Here is an 18180-nt window from a genome sequence, read left to right as displayed (position 1 = left end):
CCCGTCGGCGCTGTGTCCGCCCGGCTTTGGCCGAGCTTCCGTGTCTCATAGTAGATGGGCGGACTAGACCCTGCCGAAGCCGTGCCTCACGGGCAAGCATGGCTTTGGCCGGGCTGGCTCATACATACTGTGTGGCAGTCTGTTTTTAGTTAAAAGTGATCCGCATATCATCTAAATATGGCTATTGCTGCGGACACTTCACTCGATGGTGAGATGTTCTCTTCTTTGAAAAGAGCTTCCGTGTCGGAAGACGCGTGTCCCATTGTAGGGGTCACGCCGTGTTTTCAATGTCCGGTGTGATGTCACGGGCAGTAGATGCAGCCAATATGGCGACCTCTTGGATGTCGAATGACAGTTCCGCAACTTTGCGCATGGATGACGCGCTCTCCTCTCAGATTTATTTTTTTCGTATAGACATTGAAGTAAATAATGTTATATGTATTTTTCATTTCAATATCTATTTTAGATTGTTTATAGGGATGACACTTGGGCTTTAAGATACGAATGGCTCAAACTTAGATTTTTTTTTTTTTTTTTTTAATACTCGGTGTTATTCTGCCTATATCTTAAAATAATTTGGCATGACTTCTGATCGTAGGATGAGAGTGGAGAGTTCCATTTCGAGATTTGGAGCTCAGTCCTAATGAAGTGCCGAATGTCAGGATGATCGACAAAGTCTGTGAGAAAACGACAGGACGGGTGTTACAGAAGCACAAAGACATTCTGCAGCATTTGCTTCTTTCTATCAGTGCGCAAGAAGTCGAGAGAGTTGCAACAAGACAGGCTCTGAGTATCTGACAGTTCCTGGTGGTGGAGCAACCGTCCGACTAAAGCAAAGTGGATCTCTGTGATTTTATTTTAGGTTAAGTGGGGTCAACAAGTGGACCTGTTTCGAAGACCTGGATGGCATCACGATGCTTGTGATCACAGAGTTGTGGAGAATTCTAGAAAAGCATCAAGGTGTAGCAGAGAAGGCTGGAAGGTTGTTTTAGAATCTGGGGAACTTACTTTCAAGTGCAAACTCATAGTTTGGATTTGAACTCTATCTTTTCTGACACAACTCACATGCAACCCCTGAATTTGAAAACGGGAAAACTGCAACAGGTTATAGGGGATGGGAAAAGAATATTCAGATATGACTCAAAATAAAGAGGGTTTTTTTCTGTCACAAAAAAACATATTTTTTTTTAAAAGATGAGACACAAAATTTGCCAGTGTGGTCAAAACAGTGGACTGGCCTGATTTTTTTCTTTATTTTTTCAATCATTTTTTAAAACTTTTTATTCAATGCATTGATTAATATTTTTAAGAATTATTTTTTCAAATTTCTTCATTTAAAAAAATAACTTCATGGACTTAATCATTTCAAGTAGCTTGCATACTGCACTATTTGCTCTCTGCACGATTGCTCCTGAATTTGAATCAGTCCAATACTGTGTATCTTTTTTTTTCTTTTTAAGAACAAAAAAAAAGGGGGGATTTACAAAGGTTTTAAGGTAAAGGGATGCTACCCGTTTGATGGTTTTGAAGTCCTACTTTTAACATCACTGACGTGAGAACCTTCTGTTTTTTGCTTTGGCTTTCTAGTGTGAAGTTTGAATAATCTCCCCTTGGGTTTTCCGGGCTACTCCAGCTTCCTCCCGCATTCCAAAAACATCAGCCAAGACTCTGACTTGTCTTTTGGTGTCAATTGTTTGTCCATTTGAACCCTGCGATTGGGAGTCAAACAGTCCACCTGTCGAGGCGACCCCTATGACTGGTAGCTGTTGCACGGATATAACATTTATGGGACCGCCGTGACGACGCGGTGCTCATAAAGCAAAATGGAGCGTAGCTCGGAATACTCCCGTGCGTTCTTTGTTGGAATGCTGTACACTCCGCCAACCTTGAGGATGATAAAAACACACAGTACACACTCTGTACAAGTGAACGCATGCATAGGCAAAGACGTCACCATAGCGTGCGCTGTGATTCTCCTTTACGTTGACTGAGCGTTGTAAAATCTCCCGGCGTAGCGAACGAGAGGCCTTCGGTCACGCTGCCGATTGAATGATACATTATGAATGCGCGTGGGCCGCGTTGCATTATTCACGTGCATGAGGTCACGAGCTCCATAACACAAAAAAGGCAATGATCCCGTTCCCTTTACATCCAAGTGTCTTGTATCGCTCGCTGGAGAAACGGACCACTCCGACTGAAAACGGATTAAAATGCTGTATTATTTAACGTGACCGGGCAGAATCTCAGCGTCGGCCTTCTCGGGTGGAGTTAGCATCCTCTACGCATACCGGTGTGGGATTTCTCCCCGTCGTCCGGCTTCCTTCCGCATTCCAAAAACAAAACCATAAATGTTAGGTTAATTGCAATTCTTAAAGGGGAAATCCATTGGTTTGCACGAACAATGTATCCAATAGTTCATGTAATATGTACTCTGTTTTGACAATGTGATGTTGAATCCTCTCTCAATGAATAGTGTTTTGAGAAGATTTTTATCGACAATTATGAATTTTCAGGGGCGCTGTCATTTTCCCGAGTCACATGACTTACGTGCGCAGACGTGACGTGTAAGGTGCCGCACCAAAGGCTCGATTACATTGTGCCCGGCGCTGATTTGTCAGATTTATCCTCATCTGATGATAAAATAACAGTATCGGTTGATCGGGAAGACGGAGGAATACTTCCATGCAGGTTTGAACCTGTGGCTGTAATTAATGTTGAATATTCGGATGGTTCTTCGGACGGGAATGGCGTGGGATCTCAAAGGCCTACGTGCGGGATGTAAGTGCGTAAACAAAGGCCCCAGGAGCTCTGGGTCGACAGCCATGGATGGTTCTTCGGATGGGAATGCCGCGGACTCTGACGAGTGAGCTCCAGCTAACGGCCTCCGCCGGACGCCAAACCTCGGCTCGCGGCCTCCGCCGGACACCGAAGCTCGGCTCGGGGCCTGGTGCCGGAGCTCGCTCATCAGACTCTGCGTCATTCCCGTCCGAAGAAACATCCACGGCTGCTGGCCCGGAGCACCGTAGGCCTTTGTTTACGCACTTACTTCCCGCGCGTAGGCATCCGAGTAGTCAGACTCCGGCGTCATTCCACCCAAAGAACCATCCGAATATTCAACATTATTTACAGCCACAGGTTCAAATCTGTATGGAAGTATTCCTCCTTCTTCGTCTCAGTCTTCGCGATCAACCGATACTGCTATTTCATCATCAGATGACTCTGACCCCCACCTGTTCTCCGACCGACCCCGTAAGCCTGACTCCTTTGACACTTCTGCCTTCCTTGATCGGTCTCACGTGTACCGACTCCTGCTCTCTACGCCTGACGTCCTGATTACCGCTGCTATACCTGACTGCCTGCCCGATCCCCGACCTTGGATTAATAAACGTTTTTCCCGAATCACCTCTGCATCTCCCGTGTACTCCTGCATTTGGGTCCACCCTCCGTTCCGATGGGTCGTGACAGTTATGTATGATTAAATATGCATTTTGTATTTTATCTTATACTTACTATCTACTAACTATCTTATCAACTACTACTATCTGCTAACTATCTTATATTTGTTTATTTTAACAATGATTTATTGGGCAATTTACTGCTAGTATTCTTCTCATTATTTCACATTTGGTTTTAAATTACAATAAACGTCTCACTGCTTACACAAGTAAAATCGCTTTTACTTCATAGTTTGTTTCCTTAAAACTGGAAGCCACTCTATTGTTGTAAATATTAATGCACCCGAAAAGAAGTTTTTTTATTCATTGTATACGTTTTCGATTTATCATCCGATTAATTGGATCTTAGAGATTTATTTTTCCAAATAGTGTATAAGAATAGCTCATCATAATCCCTATTAGTCTGGCTCTAGTAATCTAGGTATTTACTGCAGTGTGATTTTTTTTGGGTGCATGGTTGCACGTATATATTTTTAAAACAGTGAAATGAAAAAAAAAATCAAGGTTTCAGAGATCTTGATTTCAATGATCCGCTGCAGTGTTGACATCACTGCCATTCAAAGAGTCCATTTTGAGCACACGCTTGCACGCATCATCAATATGCAAAGCCGTCAGGCATGTGCGCATACATGCGCACGCACGCTAATGTCTCCTGGCACTAGACACAAAACAATGACTGCGACGAACACCTTGAGCAGCCGGCAGTTGGGTTCTATTCTGTTTGGATTATACCGCGCCACGTAAACCATGTGCGTGTGCAGCATCATGCGCTAACCATGACAAATGCATTGGTTCTAATCGACAGTTTCAATCAGAGATATGGAACCTTGAAACATTCTGCTGGTCTTGTTAGCTCTTATGGGTGAAACTACTAAAGGTTCTATGTAAGTAGACTTAGGAAAGGTCCCGAGAGATCCAGTCAAACCCTGCTATGACCAGATTGGTCCACCCAAGAACAAATGTCCGAACCCTGATCCATTCAGAAATTCCAATCCAACACTAAGTGATCCAGTAAATTTTTTCAATAGCAAATCTATCAAAAATGTTAAGTCAAGAACATAAACATTGTATCCTTCTCCTTCTCTGATGCCACCTTCAGTCCATCCATTTTCTGAGCCGCTTATCCTCATGAGGATCGTGGGAGTGCTGGACCCTACCCCCATCTGTCATCGGGCAGGAGGCGGGGTACACCCTGAACTGGTTGCCAGCCAATCACAGCGCACATAGAGACAAACAACCAATCGCACCCACAATAACACCGAGGGGCAATTTAGATTCTCTAATTAATGTTGAATGCTTTGGGGATGTGGGAGGAAACCAGAGTGCCCAGAGAAAACCCACACAGGCATGGGGAGGACATGCAAACTCTCAAACTCGGTCTTTAGAACTGTGAGGCCAACACTCTAACCGGTTGCTCCACTGTGTCACTCCTTTAAGTCCAACAAAGAAAAAAAAATCCTTAAGAAAGGACCATCAGTAGAAGTTGAGTCGAGAACAGAACCTTAAGCAAACAAAAGTTTACTCTCTTATGGATCCAGCCGCATGACTTTGGTTTTTGAACAGTTTTGCCGTTTAATAGGGGAGGAAGTTAAATCAAACTCTTGATCAAATCATCCATTCAGGACATTGAGTCCAGGAAAGACCCTCATACGAACGATGATCAACGATCCTTCCAAAAAGTTGATTTCAGGAAAGACCATCGACAAAACCCTGATCAGTCAAGAAAGTTCCATCTGTTATGGATCCAGATTCTAATCCTAAAAAGGATCGATTTTGGAACTTCAATCTGGAGCAGTTCCTTCAAGGAAATTGAATGAACACCCCATTAGTGATACATTCAGGAAATGAACCAAGGACAGATCTTCAGTTGAACCCTGATCTGCCTAATACCGATCACTCCAATCCCAGACTATCAAGGAAGTTCAATCAAGAACAGAACATTTGAGTCAACCATGGGTTTAGCCAGGAAGTCCACTCCAACACAGATCAGTCTGGGATCTTCAATTAGGAGCTGCCGAACCCTGATCCATCAAGAAATCTACTATAGAGCCACCTAACACTGAATCATCCAAGACGTTCCAACACAAATAGACCCTCTGACTGCATCTAGGACGTACTACACCAACTCATCCAGGAAGTCCAATCGAGAACAGATGCTTCACGGCGGTTGAGTAAAAAAACTCTTCTCCAATGTCACTTACTTGATACTAATGGCGTACTCTGTGTACTCTTTCTTCCGATGCCGAACCAAATAGGTGCTGTTACCCCGGTCTTGGAGCTCCTCCTCAGCCTGGCACCTCTCCATGGGCCCTGCGAACCTGCGAACAACCCACTCGGTCATTGTGAACCTGAACGGCCCGGACGTGATCGAGAATGACGTCTTGTTACCAGAGTTGTGCGGAGTAATCGACAGGCTTGGGTAGCTGACACATTGGAGAAGGAGAAGAAGAAGAAGAAGAAGAAAACGAAGAAGGAGAAGAAGAAGAAGCATGGTTATTTTGCGATTCATCACACTTGAAAGGCCTGGAGGTCAGACCGTTAATGTGATATCGGAGCCAGACTGGGAGGCTAAAATCAGACCTTGACAGGAGCAAAGGCATGTAATGGAAAAGCACATCTCTCGGTTACAAACGTCAATAGCAGCCATTACCGACCTAAATGCATTGCGCTCGCACTTAATGCAGCGTATTGATCAGCAAGGAAATATGCACACTTACGCAGGGGTAAGGCCTTACGGCGTCACTGGGAAAGAAGCCAATCTTGCCGCTCGCTGGGATTCTGCCCTGCGAAAAGCGGCGGGATGTTAATTGCGTTAAATTCGTCCCGCACCTCCCCTCCGTTCCCACCCGCTCCCTCGCCCGGCGCGGATAAATCCTCGGCTATTAGCACGCAACAAGCGGCGCGTCTAATTTGCAGCCCCATTTAATTACGCCGGCGACTGGCAGTTTGATTTGTGAGCGCCATCACAACAAGGCCCTCGTTTAGCCCCCGGAATAATGAAGTCCCGTTTGAGTCGGCGAATACCCGGACAGCGCGGAGACACGACAAACTGTATTGTAACTCACGCACTTGTTTATCTCAATTTAGTCTGAGAGTCGCGTGCAAATGGATGGATTTGACTGATTGTTTGGAGGATGCTGTTAAAAAAAAATGTAAAAACTGCACAAAACGGAGCCAAATGACTACGTGCTCATATTATGTTAGCATTAGCATACTCTTTCTGTTCTAAAACAACAAGCAAAGATGTGAAATTCTTCATTATTATTAGGTATCAAAGCTTTTAATTGACCTAAAGCTTAGATAAGGATGAGTAATAGGTATGTTTGTTTTATCCGTGAGCTGGTCCCATATGTATCTCTTATTGGATAACCACTTTTTAAAATGATACTTTGTATTCTTTTCCTTTCGGCTTGTCCCGTTATGGGTTGCCGCAGCGTGTCATCTTTTTCCATCGAAGCCTATCTCAGCCAATCATCTCCGACCATCATAGTCCAAGGGGATTCCAGTCTAACCTCATCCGTCAGCCTATCCATTACTACCACAAACAGGAAGAGGTTCAGCGCGGATCCCTGATCCACTCCCAGCTTGACCTTAAATTCTTCTAACACACCAACGGCACACCTCACCGCTGTTCTGCCGGCCTCATATTTCTCCGCCACATCAGATTTACGCATGCAGTACCACAGTTCCTCTCTTCGTACTCTGTCATAGGCTTTCTCTCGGTCTACGAAGACACAATGTAGCTCCTTCTGTCCTTCTCTGTACTTTTCCACGAGCATCCTCAAGGCAAATAATGAGTCTAGCTTTTGTCCTTTTTAAAACGATACTTCTTCTTCTTTTTCTCTCAGCTTGTCCAGTTATTCCTCTCTAGCACCCACCGTCCTCATGCCCTCCTTCACAACATCCATCAACCTTTCCTCTGGCCTTCCTCTCCCTCTTTTGCCTGGCAGCTCCATCCTCAGCACCCTTTCTACCAATATAGTCACTCTCTCGCCTCTGGACAAGTCCAAACCATCGAAGTCTGCTCTCTCCAAAACATCCAACTTTGGCTGTCCCTCTACTGAACTCATTTCTAATCCTATCAAACCTTTTCACTCCGAGCGAGAACCTCAAGATCTTCATTTCTGCCACCTCCAGTTCTGCTTCCTGTTGTCTCTTCAGTGGCACCGTCTCTAATCCGTACATCATGGCCGGCCTCACCACTGCTTTATAAACTTTGCCCTTGATCCTGTTGGAGACTCTTTTGTCACATAGAACACCAGACACCTTCCACCAACTCTTCCACCCCGCTTGGACCCGTTCCTTCACTTCCTTCCCACACTCTCCATTGCTCTGTATTGTTGACCGCAAGAAGTTGAAGTCGTCCACCTTCGCTATCATTTCTCCCAGAACCTTCACTCTTCCTCCTCCGGTCCTCTCATTCGCGCACATATATTCTGTTTTACTTCGGCTAATCTTCATTCCTCTCCTTTCCAGTGCGTACCTCCATCTTTCTAACTGTTCCTCCTTTTTAAAATGATACAATATCATGAATTATTCATTGGAATTTGCGGTCTGCCGAGCTAATACGAAAACCACTAACCGAGATGCTGACTAAAAAGCGGTCTCGCGAGATTTGCCGACATTACGCCAACACGACGACGGTTTGAGCGCCAAAGTTGTTGACATTTTCGGGCCGCGGCGCTTTCAGCTTTCACCGGATGGTCCTCCGCAGGTCCTTGGTGGAGTTTTGCACTCTGGAGTGACGCTCGAGTCAATCTTGTGAACTTCATTGCAAACAGACCGAGTTCATTTGTAACCATTTAAGTCAACAAAACAGCTGTCGTTCGCGCTAATTGAGAAAATGGAGTCTCCGGCTGACTCCATTTCGTGTTTTTCGCTCTCCCCTATTTGGCCGCTGCAATTTTCAGACAAGAGCGTGCAAAAAAAAAAAAAAAAAAAAAAAAAAAAAAAACGACAACAACAACAACAAAAAACTGGCGGGATAACTCGATTGGAGTCTCAGTGATTCATTCTGCGCAATAACATTTCATCCAAGATCTTTTGGTTCTATTTGTTATGGCCTGGATAAGCGCGCGCTAAAAAGATTAAACGCATTACTCGGGCAGCATAAACAGGCGGCGCCCGCCGAAGGATCAAATGAAATCACTGTGATTGATTGTATTGTTGTGCCAGCGGGACGGAGATAATTGCCTTCTGGGTAACGGGGGAGGGCGGACGGGGGTGGAGGTAATTCCATCCTGTGGCGCCGCCGGGGACGCCCGAGATTAAGGGCACCCTGTAGAGTTTTAATTGTTGCCACAAGTGCTTCTATTTGGATGCCTCCCGCGGTAACCTTTGAGGATTTAGAAGACAACCGAAAATGTTTTTTTCTGCTCCATTTTCTCTTTTTGACAATTGTGTCAAGATGGAAATGTTGACCCCCGACCACAAATGGTACCATCTTTCCCGGGCCGGCAACGTATGGCCTACGGACCACATTGGGCCCGCTCCGTTCTTTCATTCAGCCCGCAGACCATTTACGTCAGCGGTGTCAAACTCATTTTTGTCACAGTTTCCCTCAAAGGGCCGTTATGACCGTGAAGCCATAAAAATCATCTTTAATCGCCTCGTCATATTTACACATGAAATGTATGAACTAGGTTTTGAATCAGAAATCAAGGGGAATGGGTTTTTCAACTATTTTTGATGTTTGATAACATAAAAATGCTTGTCATATCGCAACATTTTCATTTGTGATTTGACAATTTCATAATTTCCTGCAGATTTGAACAAAAATCATGGAATCTGACACATATGATTAGCCTTCGCGGCCCAAATAAAATCATGTGTAGGGCCGGATCTGGCCCCTGAGCCTTGAGTTTGACACCTGTGAATTCAAACATTCTGAGATATTTTTGTTGCATTAACCTGGCCATTTGCTTCCTAAATGGTTTAATCCTGAGATTTTTTGGGCGGGTTGGGAGGAGGGGCAATGTTAGCATTAGAATCTTTGTCTTGATAATGTACAACAAAATAGGATTAAATAGATTAATTCATCCATATGTTTTTATGTAATCAATTAAAATATATATTGTAGATAATACAATGGAACCACTTTCATATGTATGATATTGCAAGTTAGCATTTATTTATTTTGACAGTTATTTGATGATAAATCAATGAATTAACAATAGTAAAATTTGAAAAAATTACTTTGCAGTTTTGATCATTGAAATAAATTAAATGGAATTTTTAAAATATAATAATTTTAAAAAAATAAAATCAACTATTTGACGTCCAATACATATATGTATATGTGATGTATGTGATGATAAAAGATGAAAAAAAAATTGTAATTTTATAAGAATAAAGTATGAGTTTTTTATAGGAGAATTGCAAGCATATAAGAAAAAAATACAAGATAAAAAATATCCATGCATTTTCGTAGCCGCTTATCCTCATGAGTGTCGCAGGGATTGCTGGAGCCTATTCCAGCTGTCAACGGGCAGGGGGTGGGGGTACACCCTGAACTGATTGCCAGCCAATCGCAGGGCACATGGAGACAAACAGCCACACTCACAATCACACCTAGGGGCAATTTAGAGTGTCCAATTACTGTTGCGTGTGTTTGGGAGGTGGGAGGACACCAAAATGCCCGGAGAAAACCCACGCAGGCACGGGGAGTACATGTAAACTCCACACAGGCGGGGCCGGGATCGAACCCAAGTCCTTAGAATTGTGAGGCCTATGCTTTACCAGCTGCTCCACCGTGCCGCCTATATGTTTTTACAAATAATTGAAATATGAATTGTAGATCATACAACGGAACCACATTTATATGTAAAAGATATATTTTACAAGTTTGGATTTATTTATTTAAATTATTTGATTCTAAATCAATGAATTAACAATTGTAAAATTAAAAAAATTACATTTATTGTGATTAACGAAAAAATAAAATCAACTATTTGACATGTACAGTACATGTACGTACATGTTATGTATGTGTATTTCAGGATAAAGGATGAAAAATGAAAATTATTTTCTAAGAATAAAGTCAGATATTTTTGTAGGTGAATTGCAAGCACATAAAGAAAAATACAGGATAAATTTTTTTTTTTTTTTAGAAAATGTGCTTTGGAAGGGTGTAATCAGATTACGAGAGAGAGAAAGAGAGAGAGAGTTACAGCAAAATAAAGTCAAAGTATATAACAAAAAAAAAGTTGAATTATTATGGAGAAAAAAAGTGAATTTTTGGGAGGGAAAAAAAGGATTTTCCTGCTTTTTGTCTTACAAAGTCATATTTGTAAGCAAATATACCGTCCGGAGTATTGTGTTTAGTGTGTGACTTCACAAGTTTAACCTTCGGCCTCATTCTTATCAAAGCACACGCTGAAACGGCGATCAGAAAACTGTGTATTTTCTCATCCGGTGAAGGTCCGACGCAACACAGACGAACATCGACAGACGAGTCTTTAATGCCGCCGCGACCGGCTGAGATAAATGGGTGGCATTTAAAAAAAAAAAAAAAAAAAAACAGATAAGGTCAAACGCTAACATCGGCCACGCCGAGCAGAAGGCGGTGCACCGCCTTTAAGAGCTCCTCCGCAGGCTGCACCCCCCGTCGCATTATTATCTGGCCCAAGCCTATAAAATCATCAACTCGTTTGTTGATATCATCCGTCGCCAACTATGATTTCATCTGACTGAGCAAAGAGAGCGTTACATGACCCGTGTGTCACGTTTTACACTAAATGCTTTGCGTCATGGTACAAGTGACAGACCGGAGAGCAGACCTCCACCGAGGCAGAAAAACAATGACCGGTCATATTTCCCGACATAGATTATAAATCAGTGACAGCGCTCACAAAGTTGAATTGGGAAAGGTTTGGCGGATCTGAATGAAGGATGAAAATGACCAACAAATGAACACAAAACCATAATAGTAGTAATAGGGATTAAAGCAAGGGTTTCAAATTCATTTTTATCACATAGTTATGGTTTCGCTCGGAGGGCTATGACTGTGAAACCATATACAGTGATGCCTCGGTTCTCGACCACAATCCGTTCCAGAAAACGGTTCGAGAAGGAATTTGTTCAAAAACCGAATCAATGTTTCCCATTACAATGAATGGAAAAAGAAATAATGCGTTCCAAGCCTAGAAAAATTGGCCTTTTTAAAGCACTTTTTTTTTTTAGCTTTTCCTGATAATAAACTGCATAGTAGAAATACATGTATAGTTGAAATACTCTATATCATAAAATCATTTCAGAAATATAATTTTTTTTTTGCTTAAAATTAATGCTTTAGTAGTAGAGTACGCTAGGCTGGGAGTGCATAACAAAATGCGTCATGAGTGGGTCAGCTGCTTGCGCTGCGATTTTCGTCTGAAAACAAAAGCAAAAAAAAAAAATCTCAACATTTTCGTTTGAAAACCGATTTGTCCAAAAACGGGACGTTTGAGAACCAAGGCTTTACTGTAGTACAAAAGTATAATCAGGTCTTATTATTACATATGTAACAAAAAATGGATAGTTTTGAAATCAAAATCCAGTAAAAAACGTGGATTGGTATTTTTTTTAAAAAGCTGGCAATCTGTGGACATTATTAAAAGTGAAGATAATTTGCAATTTGTATATTTAAGCAAGTAACATGAAGTTGACGCATTTGATTAGCCTTCGCGGTCCACGTAAAATGATTTGACACCAGTGAGTTCAGAAGTTTTTTTTGACACATGTTGACAAAAGCAACAAAGAGATTAATATCAAAACGTATTACTATTTAAAGCCCCCTGAATAGCAATTCAATCAAAAGCCAAAGCGAAGTTGACATTTTTGTATTCCTCCACAAATAAATGACGACTTAAAACGCCCCAAAAGTCAGAAAAACTCCAGTGATTTCAATTGACACTTTTGTGCTTGATTCATTTAGATAAAATCATCAAAGAAATTAAAGTAATCATAACAATTGAAGCCCCCAGAAGGTGACTTATTAAGAAGAAACAGAGCATTTTCATTGGCTCTGGGGTGTCCTCCTTTTTTACGTATACAAGCGTTTTATTTCACCTGAAGGTGACATCACCCGCCACACGTAAGCACCGCGCAGACTCAAAGCGACGACACTGCGGACTCAAACCGACGACTTTGCAGAGGAGGTGTCGTGCGGGCCGACCCGAGAAACCCCCCCGGCCGTGACACGCCATCCCTCCCTCAAGAGGCGCAAGTGTGGCCACTGGCACGCGCGGTGACACGCACCTGCCACCAGGAGCTGTGCAGCTCGGCGAACATCAGCTCGATCACGTCGCCCGCCCGAGCGCACAGCGGGGGGCCGCGCGGCGGGTAGGGGGCGCCGTCGTAGTCTCGGATCACCAGCATCCTAGGAAGACCTTGAAGGCAACAGCACGCTTGCTGATCAAATCCAGACCAGTGAAATCTCATTACAAAGTATGTCATGATGTTGTGAGAATATTTTCATTTCCACGAGAATAAAATTCATTTTTCAAGATTATGATTTTGCAAGCATGGAGGTGTATTGTAAGCACAAGGACAGATGACGGTGTTTGTACCGAATGCGCTTTTCATCGGCTTCTACCACAGCAAACTCCTCGAAGCAAGTCTTCTCGGACCTCGCTGGCCTTTTCCAAAGTGCTGCCACACACTCGGAAGCAGACGATTGTCTCTAAATCAAATCTGAAACCGAGGTGTCACCCCCCCGCATAAAGTCATCCATCTCCAAAGTGAGCCGTGCACTTTGGCACCGTCTTCCTCGACCGCTCACAGAAGCAATATTTTCTCTGAGCGCCGCCAAAACATGGCCGCCGGCGTCGGGCTCTGAGGCGGAGACGGAGCGCACCTGCCAGGGTGGACGACACGGCCGCTTGATCTGCCGCCCCCCTCCAGACCCCCCCCCCCTCCCCTTTGAGGGTCCCTATTAACTGACCCTCCCTCTATCACACACACACACTCATATTCTGAAAAGGAGCTTTTCACACAGAACACAGCAAAAGCGTGAGCTTGCCTCGGCCGTGCGGTTGTCACAGTCAAAATAGCCAAACTGACCTGGGTCAGAAGGGGTAGCGGCTTCTTGAGGACCCACGGAAGACGGGATCAGCGTGACCTAAACAATATGAGTCACCGTCATCATGGTGGGGGAGACATTCAGAGGAAAACAGCACTTGGGGGCAAGGGGGGGTTCGATTTCATCTCTGAAGAAATACAACTGGACGTAATATCATTTAACGCAGGGGTGCTCAATGCGTAGAGTCGATCGCGAGGCAGTTTTCGTCGATTGCGGGATGTCAGCCAATGTTCCCTCTAAACTGCACGCGTGCGCCATTGGCCACCGCTGATGCAGTCTCTTTGCAGATACTCTGCGTTACCCTCAAAATAAATAATAATAATCCAATGCAATTTGAAAGTATAACATAAAGCTATTCAGTTTGTGGCATTTTGCAATGTGATTCAATGAGTGAGGGATGAATGGTCGTCACATCAGATAGCACAATTCATATACGTACTGTAAAAAATGAAAATAAGTAGCCACTGGTTTCTTTTAGGCTGCACATGGAACTTTCTCTAACAATGTAGCTGCTCCGCCACGCTATTTTTCCTAGTTTACCATCCACCCCCCGCTCTTAAAGACGTACACTCATAATTACAAATGTTACAGTACTCACGCAGCCCATCAAAGTGTTTTATAGTGACAGCATCCACCACCGCTGCTTTAGTTAGCAACACAGTCTGGGCGACGTAGAGCAAAGACGAGCTAGACATGCTGCTTGTGTTTACTTTCGATATTAATGGAGAAATGCTGCAATGACTGTCGGAGTATGTGAATAATCGAAGAAAAAGTGGTTAAACTGGACGAGATTTTCTCTTTTCCCGAGTGGAAAAAGTCTGGTCCGAAGACAAAGTAGAAAGTTCAGGATGAGATGGTGTGTCATTTTCAAATTCCACCTTGGCACAGCCTGATCCAGGATGAAAGCACAGACAATACAGAGCACAAAAAGCTAATTCTGTCATTTAAATATAGGAGGCAACATAACATTAACCTTAAAACGGTTTGGGAACATCATCATAATCACCCCCGCCCACTCTCGCGAGAGGCTGGCTGCTTGAAAAGTAGATCTTGGGGTAAAAAAAAGTCTGGGCACCCCTGATCTAATGTAATGTTAAAAGGTTCCATTCAGGATGACAAAAATAATCTTACCTTAGAGCGATGCTTGGATGAATCTGCAGTGAGAACACAAGACAGTGTGAGGATGGAATAATAATACAGCGCCATCGTAAATCTGCACAGTCGAGCACGAAAAATCACGTACGTAATATTTATTACGAGTCTAAATACGGCGATATTGAAAGACGTTGCTTATTTTGTGTAGTCTTGACCAATGTTCCCTCTAAGCTGTGCCGCTGCGCAATTGCGCACTCGTCGTGCACAAAGCGCAGTACACGGAAGGTCTCTGCTGCTCAGCCTACTTCTACTTCCTAGTTGACCTGACACCTCCACCCTCTGCTCTTAAAGGCGTACACTCATAATTACAAACAGAACACACACCCGCAACTTTATATCTGCGGGCATGACTGTACATTTTTCAAATATGAGTGACTGATAATAATCATTTATTATATTTATAAGCATCTTTCTAATCACCTGAGGTATCCCTACAAACATACCGGTACTTAAAGAACTCGAGCATCCATCCATCCGTTTTCTGAGCTGGTTATCCTCACAAGGGTCATGGGGTGGTGGAGCCTATCCCAGCTATCTTTGGGCTGTTTTTCTTAATAACTCAATGAATTTTGCCGTTGGTTGATTTTTTGTGATTATTTCTCATCTTGTTTCTCACGTGACCCTAGGTTGAGACCTTTTGAGACAAATCGAAAATAACTAAGATACCTGCACAAACAGAAAGTAAAATGTGGCTTGAATCGGCTAAAATAAAATTCTCGTTGTTGACCAACAGTGGATTTAATGGTCCGATAACCTCCAGTGGCGCAGCTGATAAAGCGTTGGCCTCAACTCAAGGCCCGGGGGCCAGATCCGGCCCGCTGCCTGATTTTATGTGGCCCGCGAATGCAAATCATGTATGTCAACTTCCGTGATTCTTGTTCAAATCTGTGCCCAAATTTCAAATTGTCATATCATAAATGAGGCGGCACGGTGGGCTCAGCTGGTAAAGCGTTGGCCTCACAGTTCTGAGGTCCCGGGTTCGATCCCGGACCCGCCTGTGTGGAGTTTGCATGTTCTCCCCGTGCCTGTGTGGGCTTTTTTCCGGGCACTCTGACATACAGCATTTATATATCCTCACCTGTCTTCCTGCAGAGTCCCAGTTGACCCAAGCACTCCTTGTGGACAGCCAGCGCACATTTGAAACACAAGTAGCCCTGGTTGAAGATGCCCCTGGAAAGCGACGTACAACATATTTCGGGATTATGTATGTAATAATAGTCATATCACATCGCGTATGAGCAGACTACTGCAAAACGTGAGCGTTACCTGAGCAGCAGGTGACAGAAGCTGCACGAGGAGATCCTTTCAAAGGTGTGCATCTTGAACTGGTGACCGTTGTGCTTCGCCAAGTCCGGTCGGATGTTGGATCTGATTTAACGAACGGAGCAAAAAAATTAAATAAAATAAAATAAAACATCATTTGCATTTGAGTAACTCTTTAGAGACATTTAGTCAAATTGTATGATTCTCCAGTTTTTTGTATTTTTTTTTTTTTTTTTTTACACCAAGTACCACTTAAAAAAGATCTACCATCAAAACTACAACTGAAATACAGTGGTGTAGTAAGCCCGAGTGTTCTTCATAAACAAAAATATATTCTTTGTCGTGAGCAAGGCTTGGGCACTACCAGGAGGGGCATGGCCAGGGCGCTGATTTGGGCGGTGTCATATCTGACACCTGTCACTGGTCACAGCTGTTTCACTTGAGGCACCGTAATTAGACCAAGTATATAAGTTGGAGTTTTGTCACAGGCTTTTGCCAGTTCGTTGCTTTGCGTTGGTGAGTATGCTTCACCGCATCCCGGGTTACTCTCTCGTTTTTTGGATCCTGCTTTCTTGGACTGTGTAATTGCGCATCTCTTTAGGTACGGATAAAACCCGCTGAACATTATGCCTTTGCCTGGGAGTCCTGCATTTGGGTCTGCCTCCGCACAATGGGATGTGACATTCCCAAAAATTACACTTAATATAATTGTAAGCTATTCCAACATTATGCAGGAGATATATATATATGAATTTTTTAAAATAAATTGAAATTGAATAAATATTGGACTTAAATGTTTTTAATCAGTTTTTAAAAATTAAACTCAAATGTATTGAACTTAAAAGGTAAATAGAAGTGAAGTACATGGCAGTAACTCTTTAATGCACCATTAGCGGTACCCTTAGCACACCTACAGTACCACCAATCACTCGTTTAAGTAATGCTCAGATGGATTTGTTTAGCTAGCATTGAGACAAATATCACAAATAAATTACATTTAAAAATCAAAATTAATCAATGATGTAAAAATCGGCAGCACGGTGGAGCAGCTGGAAAGCGTTGATCACCACGCAATAGCTAAAATTCCCGAAGTAGTGACCATTATTTTTTTGACATGAACATCCCCAGACTGGGCGGTGCGGTGGATCAGCTGGTAATGTGTTGGCCTCACAGTTCTGAGGTCCCGGGTTCAATCCCGGACCCGCTTGTGTGGAGTTTTCATGTTCTCGCCGTGCCTGCGTGGGTTTTCTCCGGGCACTTTTGTTTCCTCCCACATCCAAAAAAACATGAACAATTAATTGGACACTCTAAATTGCCCCTAGGTGTGATTGTGAATGCGGCTGTTTGTCTCTATGTGACCTGCGATTGGCTGGCGACCAGTTCAGGGTGTACCCCGCCTGACAGCTGGGATAGGCGCCAGCATTCCCTGCGACCCTCGTGAGGATACGCAGCAAAGAAAATGGATGGATGGATATAAAAATCAATGGAATTTGTTTCTGAATACATAACACATAGGGGCCACATCGGAGTAGCTCATTATAAAAGTTGTTGTATACACACACACACAGCTTGAGCGTGGATAAAAATGCTTTTTCCAAACGGACAAAACAAAACAAAACCAAAAAAAAACATAAAACAAACAGTGGAAGTGACTTGTTTGTAGTTTCCGATGTGCGCGCGTGTGTATATACGTAGTGCGCATACGTGCGTGTGCGTTATCGCACTGTTGTCAGCAGTGTCCGCGCTTGATTACAGCTAAGACCTGATCAAACACTGTGCGCATGAAAGAGTCAACACACACACAAGCGCGCACACTCGGCCGGCCTTGCAGCACGCAAACAATGTCAAACACACACACACACACCACACACACACACACACACGGAAATGTAATTTAAGAAATATTGTAATACCTACACAGCCATTTCAAACTGATCCAGCCATTTCTTCTTCAGCTCTTTGGTCTTGAAGAAGAGCTCAAAGCCGACGTGGCCGTGCTGGTGCGTCACGTAGAAGCCGTAACACCACTGAGTGACCGCAACAAGAAGAAAGCAAAAATGTTTTTGTTTATATATGTATGTGTGTATATGTATCTATGTGTGTGTGCGTGTATATATATATATATATATATATATATATATATATATATATATATATACATATATATAATTTTCTTTACATATTATATACATTATTTACTGTATTTGTAGTTCACCCAGACGTGAAGTTCAAATAATTTCTTTTCAT

General features: G+C 43.2%; 1 protein-coding gene across 2 annotated transcripts in view; it reads right to left on the bottom strand.

Moving 5' to 3' along the window:
* LOC133510401 (guanine nucleotide exchange factor VAV3-like) overlaps nucleotides 1-18180 on the bottom strand; it is a 55627-nt gene that overhangs the window by 10892 nt on the left and 26555 nt on the right. For both annotated transcript variants that reach the window (XR_009797600.1, XM_061838260.1), the window contains exons 16-24: nucleotides 17851-17960; nucleotides 15937-16038; nucleotides 15749-15840; nucleotides 14647-14669; nucleotides 13497-13554; nucleotides 12693-12823; nucleotides 6173-6238; nucleotides 5844-5878; nucleotides 5657-5773 (exon numbers count right to left, since the gene is read on the bottom strand). Coding sequence is in view for 1 of the 2 variants with exons in the window: in XM_061838260.1 (XP_061694244.1) it covers nucleotides 5657-5773; nucleotides 5844-5878; nucleotides 6173-6238; nucleotides 12693-12823; nucleotides 13497-13554; nucleotides 14647-14669; nucleotides 15749-15840; nucleotides 15937-16038; nucleotides 17851-17960 (734 nt within the window). In the remaining variant the exon portion in view is untranslated. The remainder of the gene's footprint in view (nucleotides 1-5656; nucleotides 5774-5843; nucleotides 5879-6172; nucleotides 6239-12692; nucleotides 12824-13496; nucleotides 13555-14646; nucleotides 14670-15748; nucleotides 15841-15936; nucleotides 16039-17850; nucleotides 17961-18180) is intronic.

Source organism: Syngnathoides biaculeatus, chromosome 13 (genome assembly GCF_019802595.1).
Source record: "Syngnathoides biaculeatus isolate LvHL_M chromosome 13, ASM1980259v1, whole genome shotgun sequence".
Lineage (NCBI taxonomy): Eukaryota > Metazoa > Chordata > Actinopteri > Syngnathiformes > Syngnathidae > Syngnathoides > Syngnathoides biaculeatus.
This window is presented reverse-complemented; position numbering and strand designations above follow the sequence as displayed.